At 44.5% G+C, this 23,543-nt stretch overlaps 2 protein-coding genes across 2 annotated transcripts; both read right to left on the minus strand.

Annotated features, from left to right (window-relative positions):
* Positions 1–261: 261 nt before the first annotated feature.
* On the minus strand, positions 262–12,736 carry LOC139411936 (kinesin-like protein KIF27). The gene is made up of 14 exons (XM_071158700.1): positions 12,415–12,736; positions 11,920–12,129; positions 10,838–11,766; positions 10,585–10,728; positions 10,274–10,444; positions 10,031–10,197; positions 8,163–8,293; positions 7,956–8,077; positions 4,856–4,918; positions 4,461–4,631; positions 4,099–4,314; positions 3,812–4,015; positions 1,223–1,421; positions 262–1,103 (listed from the first exon to the last, which is right to left on the minus strand). The coding sequence occupies exons 1-14, from the start codon at positions 12,734–12,736 to the stop codon at positions 736–738; spliced, it is 3,417 nt and encodes a 1,138-aa protein (XP_071014801.1). The 3' UTR covers positions 262–735.
* Positions 12,737–13,489: 753 nt separating this feature from the next.
* Positions 13,490–23,301, minus strand: LOC139410696 (Q-nucleotide N-glycosylase 1). Its single transcript, XM_071156105.1, has 5 exons — positions 22,917–23,301; positions 21,190–21,531; positions 20,259–20,515; positions 13,948–14,143; positions 13,490–13,869 (listed from the first exon to the last, which is right to left on the minus strand). Exons 2-5 carry the CDS (start codon positions 21,524–21,526, stop codon positions 13,640–13,642), a joined length of 1,020 nt encoding a protein of 339 aa, XP_071012206.1. The 5' UTR covers positions 21,527–21,531; positions 22,917–23,301; the 3' UTR covers positions 13,490–13,639.
* Positions 23,302–23,543: the final 242 nt, after the last annotated feature.

Genomic DNA, 23,543 nt, shown 5'->3' on the forward strand with positions numbered 1-23,543 from the left:
TAACTGAGATCAGACTAGCATTTTGGGGAATATGATATTAGACCAATATATTAGTTATATACATGTATAAGTTCTATTTTTCAAGAATCAATGGCGTACCAGTAATTAAAATGACCATTGGACAGCAGGTGCTACTATTGCAAGTAGCACCTTTAACATTAAACAGGAGTCTGCAAAGACAAATGTAGATCGAATTGGTGAATCATGCAAATGAACAGGTTTGATCCAATCAATTTGATGTCAAATTGTTCAACACTTAAATAACCAAAACCACACACAAAGAAAGAGTAAATCACAGCTAAATGATATTGCATGAATGACAAGTGGCTTGCTTTAGAGTTTGGAGTGGCCCGAGGGTCTAGAACACAGCCAACACATTGTCTTATAAACAAATACATATTTAAAAGTAAAATAATTTAAACATAAAAAACACATTTCTAATACACATTATTTTGATATCCATTTAGCTGTGGGCTCATCTATCTCTGACTAACTGATGAGTCTGCAGTTTGAAGTGCAATTCAGTCAGACTTTAGTGCTGTAAAGTGCAGAGAGGGTTTTCACGCCGTGGAATCAGTTGACGTGTCACAACAGTTTCACAGTTAGTGGCTTCTGTTCCTTGCCTCCTCTCCTTCATCCACATTGATGTTATTTGACTTAGATTCACCTGACCTCTTCTTCTAGATCAGTGTGGACGAATGGAAAAAGTGGTTGATATGTGCTCGAGCCTCCTGGTCAGTAAGTGTTTCTGGGCACTTCAATAGAGTCCTCCTGGAATGAGCCTCTGCTGGCCCTCATGGTAGAGCGCACCCTAGTGCTTCGGGGGTCAGAGGGTGAGAGCTGCCTCAGCTCCCTACGGGACAGACGGACAGGGGCCAGTTCCACTCTGGGAGTCTGCAGGCTGGGGCTGTCCCCTGCTCCATCACTGGCCCCCTTCCTGCCCTGGGTCTGCAGGTCTAGAGCCTGAGGGGGGAGGGATTTGGTGACCAGCTCTCGGAGCTTCCTCTTCAGCTCACGACTGGAGTTCTTATAGAAGAACAGGTCTCTCTCCAGCTGCTGCAGCCTAGCCTGGACCGCCTGCCCACTGTTCCCTGAGCCACCCTCTACACACAAACAGAAAATTAGCAGTGAGAATACTGTAAAACACACAATGAAAGGGCAGGAATACCACACTTAAACATTTACCACATTGATGCATATACACACACACACAGACACGGACCTCGGCACTGCTGCAGTAGTAACTGTATGCTATGTTGGTGCTCTTGATGCTGCTCAGCCAGCCGCCGGTCTGTGTCCAGAGTGAGGCGCTGTAGAGCTGCCTCCATCTCCCTGGTTACTGCCTCCTGCTCTCCACTCTGCAGCTCCAGCTCCTCACAGCGCAGCTGGAGCCGCTGCTCTGACTCCCTCAGACACACCACCTGGAGGGGCCAAGGGAATGCTTTCAACATTTGCCAGCTTAGGAGGCTAACGGAAGGTTAGGAGTGTAGTGGATGTCTTATTTTGGCCTACGTAGAACTTGAAGACTACTCTGACATGAAAAGCACTATACAAATTAAATGTATTATTATCATCATCATCATCATCTCTTGAACCAGTCCCACTTCTGAGCCAAACCTTTTTCAAACTCTTAAAATCTCAATCCAGCCTTTCCTCAAATGAGGGTTCTAATGCAGTGTACTGTCGACCAGATACCACTTTGTTGTAGGCATCACCTAGTTCTTCTCCCTTTGTGGATGTTTATCCAAAACAGCATGCATAATAGCATGTTCCGCTATCCAGTACAGTCTCAAAGCTGACTAGGCTAGTGAGAACCTCCCTCTCCCGATTGGTTATCACAAAGCAAAGTCTCTGACGCTCATCGGATGTGGCAGGGCTTGCAAACCATGACAGACTACAAAGGGAAGCACAGCCAAGAGCTGCCCAGTGACACAAGCCTAACAGACAAGCTAAACGACTTCTATGCTCGCTTCGAGGCAAATAACACTGAAACATGCATGAGAGCACCAGCTGTTCAGGAAGACTGTGTGATCACACTCTTCGCATTCGATGTGAGTAAGACCTTTAAACAGGTCAACATTCACAAGGCCAGATGGATTACCAGAACGTGTACTGCGAGCATGCACTGACCAACTGGCAAGTGTCTTCACTGACATTTTCAACCTCTCCCTGTCCGAGTCTGTAATACCAACATGTTTCAAGCAGACCACCATAGTACCTGTGCCCAAGAACACTAAGGTAACCTGCCTAAATGACTACCGACCTGTAGCACTCACGTCCGTAGCCATGAAGTGCTTTGAAAGGCTGGTCATGGCTCACATCAACACCATTATCCCAGAAACCCTAGACCCACTCTAATTTGCATACCGCCCTAACAGATCCACAGATGATGCAATCTCTATTGCACTCCACACTGCCCTTTCCCACCTGGACAAAATGAACATTTATGTGAGAATGCTATTCATTGACTACAGCTCAGCGTTCAGCACCCTAGTGCCCTCAAAGCTCATCAATACGCTAAGGAGCCTGGGACTAAAAACTTCCTGACGGGCGTCCCTCATGTGGTAAGGTTAGGTAACAACATATCTGCCACACTGATCCTCAACACGGAGGACCCTCGGGGGTGCGTGCTCAGTCCCCTCCTGTACTCCCTGTTCACTCATGACTGCACGACCAGGCACGACTCCAACATTATTAAGTTTGCAGATGACAACAGTGGTAGGCCTGATCACCGACAACGACGAGACAGCCTATAGGGAGGAGGTCAGAGACCTGGCCATGTGGTGCCAGGACAACAACCTCTCCCTCAACGTGATCAAGACAAAGGAGATTATTGTGGACTACAGGAAAAAGAGGACCGAGCACACCCCTATTCTCATCGACAGGGCTGTAGTGGAGAAGGTTGAGAGCTTCAAGTTCCTTGGTGTCCACATTACCAACAAACTAACATGGTACAAGCACAAAGACCGTAATGAAGAGGGCACGACAAAACCTATTCCCCCTTAGGAGACTGAAAAGATTTGGCACGGGTCCTCAGATCCTCAAAAGGTTCTACAGCTGCACCATCGAGAGCATCACTGCCTGGTATGGCAACTGCTCGGCCTCCGACCGCAAGGCACTATAGAGGGTAGTGCGAACGGCCCAGTACATCACTGGGGCCAACCTTCCTGCCATCCAGGACCTCTATACCAGGCAGTGTCAGAGGAAGGCCCTAAAAATTGTCAAAGACTCCAGCCACCCTAGTCATAGACTGTTCTCTCTGCTATGCATAGTTTTAATAACTCTACCTACATGTACATATTACCTCAACTAACTGGTGCCCCCACACATTGACTATGTACAGGTACAGGTACCCCCCCTCCCCCCCCTGTATATAGTCTCGCTATTGTTATTTTACTGCTGCTCTTTAATTACTTGTTACTTTGATTTCTTATTCTAATCCAAGCTCGTAAGTAAGCATTTTACTTAAAGGTCTACATCTGTTGTATGTGGCGCATTTGATTGGCATCCGATTTGAACTTTGCACAATTCTGGTCGTATCGCTCGCCAATGGTCAAAAGTTTCTTCATGTGGCCTCCTTCCTTCGAAAATGAGTGAATTACGGTAGTTTGGTGTGGCTTTTCATGTCCTGCAGAAACAGTCATGTGCTCATCCAGCAGCGGGATCTTGCATTTTGGAGATGAATAGGCTCTGGTCGGATAGGCACTGCAATAACATCTTCTAAACGTGTATGCAACCAATAAAATTTGATTTGGATTTAGTTTGGTTGCTCAAAGTAGTTTGTTGTGAGTGTGTGTGTTGGGACTCTGACCTTGTTGAAGTATTTGACCAACAGTGCAGAGGCCTCTGGAAGCGGCAGCTCCCTTAGCGCCCTCATGATGTCATCGTCTTCGTGGGCGGGGTTAGATGTGTCCCCGAGCTCACTCTGTCTCTCCTGGATGGAACGGTTCTTAAACTCCACAGCAGCATCCAACGCCTCCAGGGCCTCCTCCAACTGCAGCAGAGCATGCTCCTCCTATACACACACACACCATTGATCAGCCCCCTGCAGTCAGAATGACACCCAGCCGGAAGGAAGGTGGTGAACGTTGAGCTCACCTCTGGCGTGAGCACCCTGCCGTCTCTCAGCTGTGTGTCCAGGGTGTCCCTCCTCAGACGCAGGCTCTCCCTCTCCTTCAGCAGCTCCTCCATAGACACTCCACACAGCCCTGCTGCCGGGGAGGACAGTCTCCTCCTTACACCTCCTCTCTCCTCCAGCTCCTGATCCAAAGCTCCCAGACGAGCTGACACTCGCAGCAAGTCCTGACTCAGAGCCTGAGGAATACACATGAACGTACCCACACACACTTTCAATATCAGATAACAACACTGGAATGCCTTAACTTACACAAAAATATAATATAGGTTTTATTTTTTCTCAATATAATACTTTGGATTTCTATGCCCCGCTCTGTGTTTACCTGGCTGGAGCGGAGCCTCTTGATCTGCAGCTGTTTCCTCTCCTGGACACAGGCCTCTCGTTGCTGCAGCACTTCTTCTCTGTGCCTCAGCTCCTCCTCCAGCTCTTGCAGGCCCCTCCTCCTCTGCAGAGCACGCTCCTCCTCTTGCTCCAGCCACGTGCGTCTCTCAGACTGCTAGGCATCGTACACGGCCAAAACGAACACATCCACATTTCAAAAAACAAACATAATTTGACTATTTTAAACTATGTTGAATATCCAAATGAGATCTAAGGAATCACCATGACTGCATGGTGAACAATGAAATAGCCTTTTTTGACATAATAAACACACCGTGCAGAGAGGGGCAGCCGAACCTAAACCTGTGATAATTTGCAGATGTCATGTGGGCTCACCTTTTCCTCCGAGTCTTTACAGGCTCCATTTTGAAAGACAGCCATGTTGTCTGTCCCCAGGACCTGCAACACAGCAGCATCAAACCCTTTAGCATGCTGTTCACATGCACATTACTACATTTGAAAAACAAAATGGCATAGCAAACCAAGTGGTGGGGCTAAGGCTGAAGGATGGGACTGGAGAAATGTAACCACTTGCAAATTCATAGATGGTGCTACAGTTGAAGTCGGAAATTTACATACACCTTGGCCAAATACATTTAAACTCAGTTTTTCACAATTCCTGACATTTAATCCTAGTAAAAATTCCCTGTCTTAGGTCAGTTAGGATCACCACTTTATTTTAAGAATGTGAAATGTCAGAATAATAGTAGAGATAATGATTTCTTTCAGCTTTTATTTCTTTCATCACATTCCCAGTGGGCCAGAAGTTTACATACACTCAATTAGTATTTGTAAGCATTGCCTTTAAATTGTTTAACTTGGGTCAAACAATTCGCGTAGCCTTCCACAAGCTTCCCAGAATTTTGTCCCATTCCTCCTGACAGATCTGGTGTAACTGAGTCAGGTTTGTAGGCCTACTTGCTCGCACACACTTTTTCAATTCTGTCCACTAAAATGCTTGTCCTTTGCTGTTGTTCTGGGATTGATTTGCAGAACGCGTCTCCTTCCTGAGCGGTATGACGGCTGCATGGTCCCATGGTGTTTATACTTGCGTACTATTGTTTGTACAGATGAACGTGGTACCTTCAGGTGTTTGGAAATTGCTCCCAAGGATGAACCAGACTTGTGGAGGTCGACAATTTTTTTCTTAGGTATTGGCTGATTTATTTTGAGTTTCCCATGATGTCAAGCAAGAGGCACTGAGTTTGAAGGTAGGCCTTGAAATACATCCACAAGTACACCTCCAATTGACTCAAATTATGTCAATTAACCTATCAGAAGCTTCTAAAGCCATGACATAATTTTCTGAAATGTTCCAAGCTGTTTAAAGGCACAGTCAACTTAGTGTATGTAAACTTCTGACCCACTGGAATTGTGATACAGTGATTTATAAGTGAAATAATCTGTCTGTAAACAATTGTTGGAAAAATTAGATGTCTTAACCGACTTGCCAAAACTATAGTTTGTTAACAAGAAATTAGTGGAGTGGTTGAAAAACAAGTTTTAATGACTCCAACCTAAGTGTATGTAACCTTCCGACTTCAACTGTACATGGATGCAAGGACTGAGAGTCTGATGTCAACAGAAGTTCTGTATTAACGCTCCTTGAATGGGTATCGCTATAAATAAAATGGGGCCAACGTTTGACAGTGGGATAAAACATTTTTTTCAAAAAATGCTCAATAAATAAATTATTTTCATGCAGCTCCACGTTTACTTAGAGGAATAAAAGTGAATATATGCAAATTTCCCTAGAACTCCACCTATAAAACAACCTAGGTCAGGACTATACACCCTTTAAGCAGAGTTCATACAGACACTGTCAAGTCACATTCAAAGACTTTTCAGGGACATTTTCAAGCACTTAATTATAATTTTAAAGGACATCAATGTTATACATTATAGAACCCCCCCCCCCCCCCCCCCCCCCCCCCCAAAAGAAATAGGCCTTAAACATTTACTATAAAAATAGTGCCGTTTTTAGGCCTTCCCAATGCATTGATATTGAAATGATTATGACATTCTAAAATATGTGAGAATAATGTGGACATTGCCTGACTAAATAGATTGGATGCATGGATGGTGATTTTTCAGCAGCCTATGTGGCCGACGCAGGCACACACAATAAAGCCATGAATAGCGGTAGCATTAATCTCACCATCGCTATTTTTATAAAGTGACCAAAAACCAGGTTCCTTTTTTGATGTAAGGATTTGTATGGAAAGGCAAGTTGAAGCCAATATTAGATGCTGCCGTCACTCTTCAATTGACACGTCGGGAAACAAACAAGTGGCCCCATCTCTCACAAGAACGGATAAAAAATGAAATCACAGTTATAATTACAATTATAAGAGAACAGAAGAACTTACAACTTGGCTACAATAATTACAAGGACTTTTCAAGCACCAAATTGAGGAACTGTCTGATTATCAAGGTAAACCTATTCCAGTACTTGAATTTTTGAGCAGACTACAACAGATGATCAACATCAAGTCGCTAGGGAAATTAGATCTAACATGGATCCAGGCACAATGGTCTTCACATGCATAACGAATGAGACACCAAAATATTCTGGATATTCCTCATGAACACCCTTTTTCCAGTTCTTGGGCTGTTGTTGCATCGCATGCACTATCACAACCGCTGTTCATAACTTGACTGTCATTTGGAAAATTCCTTCTTAGATCATCTGATGATGTGTGAAAATACAGCAGCATAACTAATCAGCTGGACACCAAATGTGTATCCAACAAGTATTATGCATCATTATTAAAGAAGCACATTAATGACAGTATTAATTTAGGTTAAGAATCCAGGTAAAATGACTCGATTTGGCAATTGCATTTATTATTCAGGATTTGTGTGCCCATAAACTGTTTTCACCCCGTAACATACGTCACTAAATTTGCATTTCTGAGATCTTTATCCATCCAGGATAGATGAGATTTTGGACAAATCCGTCAAGACACCAAACATGACAAAGGATTAAACATAGGTTTTAAGTCAACTCGTGAATTTTAATGAATATATCTATGATCCCCCTTATATCTTAACGTAATGGCATGAACAAAAATATATATATTTTTATCAATGACTTATCAACCAACAGCTGTTACAAGTTGTCCAGTATAGGAAATCCTCACTGGTACCCTAGTTTATAGAAAGACCAAAATGCTTTAAGACTGTTCTATGAGTGCTGTATAAATGCTTTATGACTGTTCTATGAGTGCTGTATAAATGCTTTATGACTGTTCAATGAGTGCTGTATAAATGCTTTATGACTGTTCAATGAGTGCTGTATAAATGCTTTATGACTGTTCTATGAGTGCTGTATAAATGCTTTAAGACTGTTCTATGAGTGCTGTATAAATGCTTTATGACTGTTCTATGAGTGCTGTATAAAATGTTCTCCAAATGTTGTATTGTTAGCACTGACCTTGGTCCTGTATTGATCCCTGAAGCCACTGGTCTGCAGGCTAGCCCTGCTCTGTGTCTCCACCTGCTGTATGCGCTGCAGATTCACCGTCTGACTCCGCCTCACTCTGCGCTCCTCGCGCTCTACGGAAGCACAGGCCGGGCTTAGCAATGAAACAGAAATGACAGGAAATATAAGACTCTTAAAGTGTCATATCACTGTATTTACCTGTAGGGAGTTTTGACGGTTGAGGTAACTGGAGCCCATCCTGAATCTGGTTCAAACTAGTATTTTGCGTCTGGTTCTGGTTAAAACAGGCTGGATTCGGTCTGCTTGTCCATGTGCGGTTCATAGAGCGCCTGCAATATAGATCAAAATTAAATAAGTATTGTGTCGTAAGGAAGCAGAACAATGACATAACTCAGAAGCAGGATATTATGGTACATTTCCACTGAGGATTTACCCCAGTGTTTTACAAAAAAGGCTCAGACTTTTGTGTTTCCACCTCCACGGCCCGGCTCCTGGGACTCACTGGGCCATGGCCTCAGTGGACCTGCTCTGATTTGGGGCCAGGGCATTTACAAAACAATGGCTAACTATGAACATGGGTTTACACCTTTGACGGTTAACACCTTCTCACAGAGCAATTGATTTGATTGTGCAGAGATTGTTGATTCTGCTCTTCAAAAGTCCTCACTGTCAGCTCTGGCTATGTAAACACAATGTCCCTAGTCTAACATCAGCCCTAGCTATGTAAACACAATGTCCCTAGTCTAACATCAGCCCTAGCCATGGAAACACAATGTCCCTAATCTAACATCAGCCCTAGCTATGGAAACACAATGTCCCTAGTATAACATCAGCCCTAGCTATGTAAACACAATGTCCCTAGTCTAACATCAGCCCTAGCCATGGAAACACAATGTCCCTAATCTAACATCAGCCCTAGCTATGGAAACACAATGTCCCTAGTATAACATCAGCCCTAGCTATGTAAACACAATGTCCCTAGTATAACATCAGCCCTAGATATGTAAACACAATGTCCCTAATCTAACATCAGCCCTAGCTATGGAAACACAATGTCCCTAGTCTAACATCAGCCCTAGCTATGTAAACACAATGTCCCTAGTCTAACATCAGCCCTAGATATGGAAACACAATGTCCCTAATCTAACATCAGCCCTAGCTATGTAAACACAATGTCCCTAGTCTAACATCAGCCCTAGCTATGTAAACACAATGTCCCTAGTCTAATATCAGCCCTAGCTATGTAAACACAATGTCCCTAGTCTAACATCAGCCCTAGCTATGTAAACACAATGTCCCTAGTCTAACATTAGCCCTAGATATGTAAACACAATGTCCCTAGTCTAACATCAGCCCTAGATATGGAAACACAATGTCCCTAGTCTAACATCAGCCCTAGCTATGTAAACACAATGTCCCTAGTCTAACATCAGCCCTAGCCATGGAAACACAATGTCCCTAGTCTAACATCAGCCGTAGCTATGTAAACACAATGTCCCTAGTCTAACATCAGCCCTAGCTATGGAAACACAATGTCCCTAGTCTAACATCAGCCCTAGCCATGGAAACACAATGTCCCTAGTCTAACATCAGCCCTAGCTATGGAAACACAATGTCCCTAGTATAAAATCAGCCCTAGATATGGAAACACAATGTCCCTAGTCTAACATCAGCCCTAGCTATGGAAACACAATGTCCCTAGTATAACATCAGCCCTAGCTATGGAAACACAATGTCCCTAATCTAACATCAGCCCTAGCTATGGAAACACAATGTCCCTAGTCTAACATCAGCCCTAGATATGGAAACACAATGTCCCTAGTCTAACATCAGCCCTAGCTATGGAAACACAATGTCCCTAGTATAACATCAGCCCTAGATATGGAAACGCAATGTCCCTAGTCTAACATCAGCCCTAGATATGTAAACACAATGTCCCTAGTCTAACATCAGCCCTAGATATGTAAACACAATGTCCCTAGTATAACATCAGGGTGTGTATACACTTGTGGAACAGCTGTTACAGTCTAAAAGCAGCATTACATTATTATATCAGTCTTTCTCACCTGAATCCCTTACTCCCCCCCTGATCCTCCTCCTCCGCTTCCTCCTGTTCTCTTTGTGGGCAGATGACCTCGTCTCTCTCTTCTATCTGTGCCAGCAGCAGCTGACTGCGGGTCTTAAAGGCAGCCATCACCCTCTCCAACGAACAGGCCGGAGGACTAGTGTGGATCTGCATAAGAGACAGACAAAGACAAACTTAGCCATTGTCGCACACACACACAGACACAATTGCTCTGGACACGAACCTGCCTTGTACCACAATGGCCTTGGCTGATCAGGGGAACACTGTGAGGTCTCTTCGCAGACTTCTCAGAAGCCCCGATTTCCAGTGAGGCTCCCGAGGATGCCATCCTGGAGGTCAGGAGGTCACCACGGAGACGATCGATTAACAGCTGCTGCTCTACCAGCTGCTCGCTCTGCACACTCGAACAACGGAAAGCGTCAGTTGTCAACCAATGCAGAAATGCCCAATTCTATCTTTGCCTCTATGTTTCTCCATTTTTCGTTATCCTCCAAGCACAGCTCAGAATCTATGTGTCACTCTCTCTCTCCTTACCTGTTTGCGTCTGTGCTCCCTCTCCTCCTGTAAGGACTGGAGGTGTCTCTGTTTCTCCTGTAGCAGAGTCTGCACCTGCCTCTGCACCTGCTGCAGCTCTGCCTCCCTCTGGTCAAACACCTGCTCGTCTATAGCCAGAGTATCCTGATGGAGGGAAGGAGTGGGAGAGAGTTACAATTCATACCTCTAGTTAGAATACGGTGTAAAAATAGATAATATTGAGGGGAAAAAGCTGAGAAACAGAGCCCACTACCTGGCACTTCCTGAGCTCTCGTCTGAGCTGGAGGATGGTGTTGTGGTGAGGCTTGTCCCCTGTGTCCCCCACAGGATGCTGGTGGTCAGTGTGGCAGGAGTGGCTAAGCTCCTCATGTCTCCCCAGCCATTCCTGCAAGCGGTGCTGCAGAGCAGGACTCAGGGTGGAACTCTGGAGCTCCTCCAATATGAAGGCAGCGTCCTGTGCAAGGCAGTAGTACTGGAGCTCATCCACTAGGCCCGCACCCCTTTGGTCACGCTCTTCCTGAGGGGTCTGTTTGGAGCTGTCAGTCATAAAGACCCCTCCCCCTGTCTTATCTCTCTTTCGCAGTGCCTCTCTCAGAGTCTGGACCTCTTGCTCCAGCTCCTCCACACGAGCCTCTCCAGGCTGCCAGCCCGGACATGCCCTGGCAGGACATAACCCAGGCTGGTTCTTCACGTGGCGTGCCCGTGAAGCAAACTGCAGCACGCTCAGCGTCTCCGTGACATTGTGGTGGGAGGGGCTGACGCAGGCCACCATGAGTGTGTGGGCGGAGCCACCCAGTGAGTCCCGGAGGAGGCGTGTAATCTTTGCGTCACGGTACGGCACATGGTTTCCACGGCGATGGGGGTCAGAGAGTGCACGGATGACGTTGCCCAGAGCCAGCAAGCCGGTGTTAATGTGGACAGACTCTTTGAGGCGTAGGCCTGTGTTTCCAGTGCGCGCAGCCCGCTCCGACCCAGCCAGATCCACCAGGTGGAGTTTAGAGGAGCGGACAGAGCCGTCGTCGTGGTTATGCTGAGTCAACTGCACGGTGACAATTGCATGAGAGCGGCTGGAGCGCTCATTCATCTGAGTGGGGCCAGTGTGTCTCAGGGCATTGCCAGCCTCCAGGACGCTCTGCAACTCCTCAGCTGAGGTAATCACAGTCTCTCTGGCCCCCACCACAACTGAAACACATTAATTTCAGTCAGATTCCATACAGCATGCATGTTCACACCACCAGCCTCCGTATAACCTCTATCAACACTGTAAAACACATTAAATTCTGTCATACTGAATCCACACACACACACCCTAGCACAGACAGTGAGGAGTGTTACCTGTGTTGCCCCTGTCGTCCTCTCTGATGTGCAGCTCTCTGTGTGCGGTGTGGAGCTCTAGCAGGTCCCTGAGCTCCTCCCGATACAGTTCCACGTAGGACACCCTCACATCTGCTGCAGACCTGACGTCTGCAGCCCTCTCCCCCAGGAGCACAAACAGATCTGCTGCAACCTGACCAATGATCCCACTTTGCTCCTCCACCAGAGATGCTAACAAGGGTACAAGTATTACAGAGGGAGAGCAAGTTCCATGGTAAAAACATGGTAAAAACACAAAAGCAGAGTTTGATAATAAAAAGTGGCCTATAATCATAAACTTCTCTGCATTTGCCTAAGGTTTTCCTCCTGCTCCAGTGACAGCTCAGCTCAGTTCAGTTTAGAATCGTAGTGGTAGGAGATTATTCAAGGACTAATGTCCTAACATCATCATCCCTCAATGCACTTGGTGTCTCCATGATGTCAAAGTGTACAGATAAGCTCATACTGTTAACTTACCAACATGTCCCCCGCCAAGGGTGTACGTCTTCCCAGAACCGGTTTGTCCGTAAGCGAACACTGTAGCATTGTAGCCGTCAACGAGGGATGCCACCAGAGGTTTGACACATGACTCGTAAAACTGATCCTGCGATGCAGTCGGTCCAAAGGCGTGGTCAAAAGAAAAGGTTCGGTCGCTTCCCAGCATCACCTGGGCACTGTCGGGCACCACGCGCACACACACCTGATGATTGTGTAGCACCTCTTTTGGAAGCAAAGGTCTGATCCGAACCGCAACCCGCACACACACTTCTCCCATGATCAAACAGGACGCTGGTAACATTATAAACAAAATCAGTCACTGTATTTACCTCTATGGAGTTTAACACAAACACTCACTCCCTTTCCCTGAAGAAGTCATGTTTACAGAAAAAAAAAAGTCTAACTTGCTCACTTCTTCAGCAACCACGACTTTCTCGCACTTCCGACGGTGAAGCGTAAAGTTGGCATATGGCGTTGTTTAACAATATTTGAAACAACGTTAAACTTCAACTAACCCTTGATTGCTGAGTTCGCTAATTACTGTAGTTAACTAGTTTTCCATAAATCTTACCGTCAGTCTCTGCTTTTGTTTTTCTTCTCCGCTGACTTATGGCCGTTTTTTTGTCGTCACTAGTTACTGCAGCCACAAAGTCATAAACCCCGCCTATTTCTACAATCTCTCTTCTTGAAATTGGATTTTAAACCTAACCCTAACTTTCACCATCCTGCTAACATTGTCTGACCCTAACCTTAAATTAAGACCAAGCTCATTTTGTTTTCTTGAATTTGTACGATAGACTTTGAGGCTGTAGTAACTAGTGAAAACAGTTTTGTTGTCTCTCAGTTGCCATGGGATACCACCGATAAGTCAAAGAAAGCTCACGCTTTCTGTCCAAGAAAAGACACCTGTTGTAAAACACACAATCCGCTGCTACAGCCCCGCTCTATGGCGGGGTTGTGCTGCTGCAGGCAAAGAATCTTAATTCAATTATTTATTTTACATTTCCCCCTGTCCATCTGTGAAAGCATGTGGAAAGAAAGAGATGTGATAGTCTTGAAAATGTTGGCTATATTTTATTCTTAGTATGGTCATCCTCAGCCAGAGATCCAAAGCCAAAGTTCTTTGTATAAAGTTAAACATTAAGGACCGGACATCATTTATAATTTTTTTGAATCACAAAAATAGTTTCTCTGTGTAGGCCTGTCAGTAATATATGCAGCGTGTGTGGTGTATGGGAATGTGGGCCATCTCTTTATGGTGCTGTTTGGCATAAGGCCAGAGATAAAAGTCGATGATGGCAGAGTTGATATTGCAGCTTTGGCCATCTCGATCTTCAACCAGACTCCACAGGTGTGCCTTGATCTTCTCCACACACCAGATAGAGCAGCCACGAATCTCCACCTCTCTCCTGTCGCCCGAGCTGAGCAACTCACCTGAGAGAGAGAAGAGGGTCAAAGGAGGTTCCAACACACACACACACACGCACAGCATACAGGGGAGAAAAGACTAACCGTTCCTCAATGTCTCCATCAGGGTGTCTGAGTAGCGTAGTGCCCCCAGGTGGACCAGGGCCTGTGGTACTCTGTAGTCAGCAAACATGGTGAGGATGTCCAGGTTTGGCATGTCCCCCTCTACCCTGGCCTCCATGATGCCCCAAAAATCAGCCACCAGAATCTGAGCTCGCTTGTAGAGTGAAATCCTCTTTCCCTGAGGTAGACACACAGACAATTCAGTTGACAAGACACGTTCACGCAGAGACTGCGTTCACCATGAACATATTAACCATAGGCATGCATAGTGCATTCGTAAAGTATTTAGTCCCCTTGACTTTTCTACGTTACAGCCTTATTCTAAAATGTATTACATCATTGTTTTCCTCATTAATCTACACAAAATACCCAATAATGACAAAGCAAAAACAGGTTTAGACATTGTTGAATATTTATTACAAGTAAAAAGCTGAAAACCTTATTTACGTAAGTAGTCAGGCCCTTTGTTATGAGACTCAAAATTGATCTCAGGTGCATCCTGTTTCCATTGATCATCCTTGAGATTTTTCTACAACTTGGAGTCCACCTGTGGTAAATTCAATTGATTGGACATGATTTGGAAAGGCACACACCTGTCTATATAAGGTCCCACAGTTGCAAGAGAAAAAACTAAACCATGAGTTCAAAGGAATTGTCCGTAGAGCTACAAGACAGGGTTGTTTCAAAGCACGGATCTGGGGAAGGGTACCAAAACATTTTTGCAGCATTCAAGGTCCCCAAGAACACATTGGCCTCCATCATTCTTAAATGGAAGAAGTTTGGAACCACCAAGACTCTTCCTAGCGCTGGCCGCCTGGCCAAACCGACCAACTGGGGGAGAAGGGCCTTGGTCAGTGAGGTGACCAAGAACCCATTGGTCACTCTGACAGGGCTCCAGAGTATCTCTGTGGAGATGGGAGAACCTTCCAGAAGGACAACCATCTCTGTAGCACTCCAACAATCAGGCCTTTATGCTAGAGTGGCCAGACGGAAGCTTCTCCTCAGTAAAAACCCACTTGGAGTTTGCCAACTGGCACCTGAAGGACTCAGACCATTAGAAGATTCTCTGGTCTGGTGAAACCAAGATTTAACTATTCAACCTGAATGCCAAGTGTAACATCTGGAGGAAACCTGGCACCATCCCTACGGTGAAGCATGGTGGTGGCAGCATCATGCTGTGGCGATGTTTTTCAGCTGCAGGGACAGCGAGACTAGTCAGGATCGAGGGAAAGATGATCGGAGAAAAGTACAGAGAGATCCTTGATGAAAACCTGCTCCAGAGCGGTCCGGACCTAAGACTGGGACGAAGGTTCACCTTCCAGCAGGACAACGACCCTAAGCACACAGCCAAGACAATACAGGAGTGGCTTCGGGACAAGTCTCTGAATATCCTTGAGTGGCCCTGCCACTGCCTGGACTTGAACCCGATCGAACATCTCTGGAGAGACCTTAAAATAGCTGTGCAGTGACGCTCCCCATCCAACCTAAGAGAGCTTGAGAGGATCTACAGAGAAGAATGGGAGAAACTCTCCAAATACAGGTGTGCCAAGCTTGTAGCATCATACCCAAGAAGACTCGAGGCTGTAGTCACTGCCAAAGGTGCTTCAACAAAGTACTGAGTAAATGGTCTGAATACTTATTTAATACTTATATACTTATATTTCCAGGGGGGTTTTATATATACACACACATTTGCAAAAATGTCTAAAAACCTGTTTTTGCTTTGTCGTCATGTGTAGATTGATGGGAAAAAATGTTTTAATCAACTTTAGAATAAAGCTGTAACGTAACAAGATATGGAAAAAGTCAAGCGGTCTGAATACTTTCCGAATGCACTGTATACTGTTTATGTACTTTTTTCACCTTTATTTAACCAGGTAGGCTAGTTGAGAACAAGTTCTCATTTGCAACTGCGACCTGGCCAAGATAAAGCACAGCAATTCGACACATACAACAAAGTTACACATGGAATAAACAAAACATACAGTCAATAATATAGTCGAAAAAATAAAACAAAAATGAAAATACAGTGAGTGCAAATGAGGTAAGATAAGGCAGTTAAGGCAATAAATAGGCCATGGTGGCGAATAATTACAATATGGCAATTAAACACTGGAATGTTAGATGTGCAGAAGATTAATGTGCACGTAGAGATATTGGGGTGCAAAGGAGCAAGATGAATAAATACAGTATGGGGATGAGGTAGATAGATGGGCTGTTTACAGATGGGCTATGTACAGGTGCAGTGATCCGTGAGCTGCTCTTACAGCTGGTGCTTAAAGCTAGTGAGGGAGATATGTCTTCAGCTTCAGTGATTTCTACAGTTCGTTCCAGTCATTGGCAGCAGATAACTGGAAGGAAAGGAAACCAAAGGAGGAATTGGCTTTGGGGGTGACCAGTGAGAAATACCTGCTGGAGCGCGTGCTATGAGTGGGTGCTGCTATAGTGACCAGTGAGCTGAGATAAGGCGGGGCTTTACCTAGCAGAGACTTGTAGATATCCTGTAGCCAGTGGGTTTGGCAACGAGTATGAAGCGAGGGCCAACCAACGAGAGCATACAGGTCGCAGTGGTGGGTAGTATATGGGACTTTGGTGGCAAAACGGATGGCACTGTGATACACTGTATCCAATTTGTTGAGTAGAGTGTTGGATGCTATTTTATAGATGACATCGCCGAAGTCGAGGATCGGTAGGATGGTCAGTTTTACGAGGGTATGTTTGGCAGCATGAGATAAGGATGCTTTGTCGCGATACAGGAAGCCGATTCTAGATTTAATTTTGGATTGGAGATGCTTAATGTGAGTCTGGAAGGAGCATCTACAGTCTAACCAGACACCTAGGTATTTGTAGTTGTCCACGTATTCTAAGTCAGAGCCGTCCAGAGTAGTGATGCTGGACGGGTGGGCAGATGCGGGCAGTGATCGATTGAATAGCATGCATTTAGTTTTACTTGCATTTAAGAGCAGTTGGAGGCCACATAAGGAGTGTTGTATGGCATTGAAGCTTGTCTGGAGGTTAGTTAACACAGTGTCCAAAGAGGGGCCAGAAGTATACAGAATGGTATCATCTGCGTAGAGGTGGATCAGAGAATCACCAGCAGCAAGAGCAACATCATTGATGTATACAGAGAAGAGAGTCGGCCCGAGAATTGAACCCTGTGGCACCCCCATAGAGACTGCCAGAGGTCCAGACAACAGGCCCTCCGATTTGACACACTGAACTCTATCAGAGAAGTAGTTGGTAAACCAGGCGAGGCAATCATTTGAGAAACCAAGGCTGTCAAGTCTGCCAATAAGAATGTGTTGATTGACAGAGTCGAAAGCCTTGGCCAGGTCGATGAATACGGCTGCACAGTAATGTCTCTTATCGATGGCGGTTACGATATCATTTAGGACCTTGAGTGTGGCTGAGGTTCACCCATGACCAGCTCTGAAACCAGATTGCATAGCGGAGAAGGTACGGTGGGATTCGAAATGGTCGGTAATCTGTTTGTTAACTTGGCTTTCGAAGACCTTAGAAAGACAGGGCAGGATATATATAGGTCTGTAGCAGTTTGGGTCTAGAGTGTCACCCCCTTTGAAGAGGGGGATGACCGCGGCAGCTTTCCAATCTTTGGGAATCTCAGACGATACGAAAGAGAGGTTGAACAGGCTAGTAATAGGGGTTGCAACAATTTTGGCAGATAATTTTAGAAAGAGAGGGTCCAGATTGTCTAGCCCAGCTGATTTGTAAGAGTCCAGATTTTGCAGCTCTTTCAGAACATCAGCTATCTGGATTTGGGTGAAGGAGAAATGGTGTGGGCTTGGGTGGGTTGCTGTGGAGGGTGCCAGGCAGTTGACCGGGGTAGGGGTAGCCAGGTGGAAAGCATGGCCAGGTGTAGAGAAATGCTTATTGAAATTCTCAATTATAGTGGATTTATCGATGGTAACAGTGTTTCCTAGCCTCAGTGCTGCGGGCAGTTGGGAGGAGGTGCTCTTATTCTCCATGAACTTTACAGTGTCCCAGAACTTTTTTGATTTTGTAATACAGGATGCAAATTTCTATTTTAAAAAGCTAGCCTTACTACTACTCACTGGGCGTGCAGATGCACTCACACCTGCCTGCTGCCATTCCTGAGCAAGCTCTGTACTGGTGGTGCCCCGATCCCGCAGCTGAATAAACTTTAGGAGACGTCCTGGCGCTTGCTGGACTTTCTTGGGCGCCCTGAAGCCTTCTTCAAAACAATTGAACCGCTCTCCTTGAAGTTCTTGTTGATCCGATAAATGGTTGATTTAAGTGCAAACTTACTGGCAGCAATATCCTTCCCTGTGAATAAATTTTTTGTGCACAGCAATGATGACGGCACGTGTTTCCTTGCAGATAACCATGGTTGACAGAGGAAGAACAATGATTCCAAGCACCACCCTCATTTTGAAGCTTCTAGTCTGTTATTTGAACTCAATCAGCACAACAGAGTGATCTCCAGCCTTGTCCTCGTCAACACTCACACCTGTGTTAACAAGAGAATCACTGACATGATGTCAGCTGGTCTTTTTGTGGCAGGGCTGAAATGCAGTGGAAATGTTTTTGGGAGATTCAGTTCATTTGCATGGCAAAGAGGGACTTTGAAATTAATTTCAATTCATCTGATCATCCTTCATAACATTCTGGAGTATATTCAAATTGCCATCAAGCAAACTGAGGCAGCAGAGTTTGAAAATTAATATTTGTGTCATTCTCAACTTTTGGCCACGACTGTATAATCAAAAGTATGGTAATGAATGTATAGCATAGATAACATACTGTATTGTGTGTAACTGAAACACATTTTTAACCCTTGCTTCCACATTGCACCATTTCCACATTAATCTTACAGCACCTGAGGCACATTTGTGCTCTTACTCTCTACACAAGGTGAATTTGGAATGAGTGGGTCATCCTATTAACTGGGACAGCTTAATCCTGATGCGTTTATTTCTTGGGTATTAAGCCCTTGCAGAGAAACCACAAGATCAAAATCACATCACTTTATTAGTGTGACATCAGAGGGAAGCAGTGCAAGCTGCAAACAGGAAGCTCACCCCGCAAAGCACAAGGTTAGATCAGTGACATAACATCAAAACAAAAAAAAGTTAAGGTTCTAAAACTGTCAAAAAATGCACTGAGCCAAATTATGATGTAAATGTGTATACTATGTACTGGTGCATCAAAATACATTAAAAAGTTACCAATATTATGTTTCATTTTTGTAATTCAGTGATTTTTTTGTTGTCCCGCTTTACCAACCATAACTTGCTAAAGTAGGACATCATGGAGTAGCTAAAGTGGGACAGTCTTATAGCCTTCTCCAATGGAGGAAAGAGATCCAGTAGGGACGCCCTGTACTTAGGTTAGGCGGGGCTCTGGTTATTGTAGTACTATATTCTGTTAATTATTTATTGTAGTACTCTTGTTAGCACTGTTATTTGGGTGAATTCAGAAAAAGTGGGAGACTTTTTATAACCTCTTCAGACAGCTAACATATTATCCCAACATGATATATTTCTAAAATCTTCAGATGTTTCCTTATCACACAAAATGTAATTGTCATTGGGGTACAATTAGGACTATAATAATGGTGTTCCTGTTTAACCTACTATCCCAGTCCACCAAATGCAAACAAAAAATATGGTTTTGACTCAGTGTACACAAATGTGTGTGTCATGTCTCCTGTGAATATGATATAAAAATCCCTACCTTCAGGCTATGCTCAAACCCTACACCCCCAACCCGCCACCTCAGGTATCTTGGCCCTGCTACCCCTACGGGAGGGCAGTTCCCACACAAACCAGTCCAAGCTCTTCTCCATCCTGGCACCCCAAAGGTGGAACCAGCTTCCCCCTGAAGCTAGGACAGCAGAGTTCCTGCCCATCTTCCAAAAACATCTGAAACTCTACCTCTTCAAACCGTATCTAAAATAATCCTTTCTTTAAAAAAAAAACAGAACTTACACTTGACCCCCCCAGCTCTGACTCTACTGACAGCTACATTGAGGAAAATGTTTACTTTCTATGCCTGTGAAATGTGGTTGTCCCACCTAGCTATCTTAAGTTGCTCTGAATGCACTAACTGCAAGTTGCTCTGGATAAGAATGTCTGTTAAATGACAAATGTAAAATAAAATAAGTGTGAGATTAGGAAACATCTTGAGTATTTCAGAAATGTATCATGGGCTAATATGTTGGATAGGTTACAGAAGACAAAAATGCAAAAAGTGTCCCAGTTATTCCAAATTCACCCTACGTTATGTTGAAGAGGTTGTGTTTTGTGTATAACCTTGTATGTGGCCTCGTCCCTGTATGAGGGCAGGTTGTCTACAATGAGCTCCACCATCTTCTGCGCATCTCTACCGGCAGGGCTTATGAAGCTCCGGAAGCTCCCGCCGTGCTGCAGGAGCACACGTCCCCCCTCTGTGAGGACCCGGTGACGCTCCTCAAGCATGGGCATGGGCGTGTTGTTATCAGAGCGCAAGACACGGCCCAACTCCTCAACACTCATCTGGGAGAAATAGGACGGTTCTGTGATGGGAATACCTATAGAGGGCATGGTATCTTGATTAGCTGCGTTCAGATGGACAATAGGTAATTGGAAATGTTACTGAAAATGTGTTAAGAAGACTGAATGGTAATTTTTAGAACAAGCAAGAGTGTAATTTACTTCAAAGGTTTTATCATGCATGCATTCTGCAAACGATAACAGTGTACAAGCAAACAGCACAAAGCAGTGTGTGTATGAGAGGACAGGCAGCCCTAGACAGAACAGATATAGGGCTGTAGCGCTCACCCTCTTCTAGGCTTGGGCGGTCTACCGTTTAACGGGGTATTTCGAAATACCGATATTTTTAATACCGTTTCATTTATTTATTGTTTTCTTTGGGGGGTTGGGGAATCCCCGCCTCGCTAAGGGATTGTGTGCGACGCCACTGCAGGTTAAGTATAACTATAAGAAATCTAAGATGTGTTAAATAATATCCAGCTCAGGGCTCCAGCTATGCATTTGGTTTGCTAACTTCCAAGCTAAGTGGCTAGATGTCAAGATCAAGCTTCTTGGTTACAGGAGATACATTCATTCCCCTTCTGGATCAAGATTCTTGTTGCCTAAATTGTTTGTGTGTAAAGAAACATTTTATAGCGCCCCTTGTGTCCACTTCCGATAATACCATATGGTACAGAAACGGTATGAAAATCTGGATATTGTCCCTTCCTACCCTCTTCCATTGCTCTGGTGATGGCAGCACAGAGGGTCATGTAACCGTAGTAGGTGGTCCCACGGTACGTCACCTCACACTGCTGGTCCTCCCGTTCGGGCCAGAAGGAGAAGTTCATTGTGTCGACTACAAACACCCAGTTCAGGGCATGATCGGAGGTTGGGGAGGGGGCCAAAGGGTTGGCCTTCTTCCACCCACTGGCTGTGAGGTCCTCACTCTTCCGCAGGGCATAGAGCATCTCCGCTACCCTCTGCACGCCCTCCTCCTCCACAAACACATCCTGACTGTGTTCCACCACGAACCGGCCAGACTCACGGGGGGGCAGTGGGGCCTCCATCAGCACTGCAAATAAAAAGACCAGTCACATCATCTTCGATGTTCAATGTTACACTTCTCACCCCCTCGCTCTACATAAATAGGTACACCATACCACGACAAATTAAAATGTTCTCAAATAAAACTTAGAGACTGGGACATAACACCAGCATTGCATACATGGTAGTCTACTGTTCAAAACCACCTTCACTCTGCTATGTTTGTAAAAAGAAAAGGGCTTTATAAAATACATTGGATTGATTGATGTTGAGTCACGCTCGCGTTTCCCTCTTTTTATGGGAAAAACAAATGTACATCTTTAATGGAAAAAGCACAACCCTGAATGACTCAAATGCTATATATAGCCCAGTATAATCCTATACAACTAATGCTGCGTTCATAACCATGTGGAAAGGTTGTATTTACTATACACAACTTGGAAAAATCCACTTGAACGCCCCTCCAACTTGTAATTACTAGTGGGAAACTCATGGTGCGTTCAAGACAACTGGGTTCAAGACAACTGGATTCTTCAGGTCGGAAAGTCTGAGCTTCAGATTTCTTTCCATGAGATCCCAGTTGTCTTGAACGCATTGAAGTCAAAAAGATTTCCCAGTTGTTTTGCGTGGGGCATCATCCATCCCTAAACTCAGAGACTTCTCCTACATGCTGACCTGACGTCACCTACTAGGGAAATTACCTTGATAACAGCATTTTCCACAGTTAAATGCAACAAAACACAATTTATAAAAAGCAATCTATTCACATGGTTAAAATTTGTTTACAAGCATGATAGCTGTACTTTAGTTGATTGTTGACAGCTTGTTGTCCATTAGCCAATCAGCGTTTGTCAACAAGTTCAAAACATGTGAATGCATCCAACTGGTATTTAGGACTTTACAACTGGCAATTACCACCTTTCCATTTGGTTATGAAGGCAGCATGAGTTCACTGTGACAAGGACAACGAGTAAACTGTCATAACTGGACTTCACGCAAGTAATGCCACGTTCAAATCAACTGGGAACTTGAAAGAAAACGAGCTCCGACTGGGAAAAATCGATTTGAACGGTCATTCAACTCGGGATCTCGGGCCTCTTTTTTGAGCTCCGACCTTAAGATCACTAACGTCATGATTTGACCTCGTATTTTTCCGAGTTCCCAGTTGCTTTGAACGCAGCAAAATTACCCTGCATGTGAACTGCGTCGTTACTGTTCATTCCACATGAGTTTCTACGTTCTATGTTGACTATACAGGCTACATTGTAACGTTACGCCTGTACTTTATATCGAATGTAATATTACTAGATTGTTTAATTTATCATTATCAGTTAAAGGTTCAACCGTTGTCCACGACGATACATCTTTTTTTTTTTTTTTAACACGACCAATTGTGTAGTTAGTTGGCCTTACCTGGACTTTAGGACTTGGCTGAAGTAGCGGCAGACAGAAAAAAAATAAATGGGCGTGGAGCGATAGGTCTATATCCGGTGTCTGTCAACCAATTATATTAGAGCCTATGTCAGACGAATGCGGAAAAATAAAGAGCTAGCTTGTAACGATTTCCTCAGATCCGGTATCTTTGTTTCCAAGGACATTACAGTGCCAAAGGTTTCAGTTTGTTGTTCCTAATCCAAATGGATTCTTTCCGTAATTGTTTTGTGACCTGTTTTTTTTTATTCATTAGTTTAGTAATTGATTCGTTATTTTATCAGTAAAGGGAAACAAGATGTTGCTGTTTAGTTTGGCACCACATATCTGCTATTGCGCCACCACTACACTAAAGTCAGCTATATGTAAAATAGTCACATGAAACCCTTTGCTGCTATAGGCTATGACTCTACAACAGTGAAATAAGCATGAACATAAATTTGAAAGATTGTGTCTAAAGGTCTAGACGAGTGTGGTGACCGTGATAATTTTGTTCCTGGACCTCCACTACATTGCACATTTTTAAATAAAACCGTTCGTGTACTGCACGTAGCCCAATAACAATTGATAATTCTTTATGACAACGTCCCACCCTGCAGCATCCTATTT

This window comes from Oncorhynchus clarkii, chromosome 6 (genome assembly GCF_045791955.1).
Source record: "Oncorhynchus clarkii lewisi isolate Uvic-CL-2024 chromosome 6, UVic_Ocla_1.0, whole genome shotgun sequence".
Classification (NCBI taxonomy): Eukaryota; Metazoa; Chordata; class Actinopteri; order Salmoniformes; family Salmonidae; genus Oncorhynchus; species Oncorhynchus clarkii.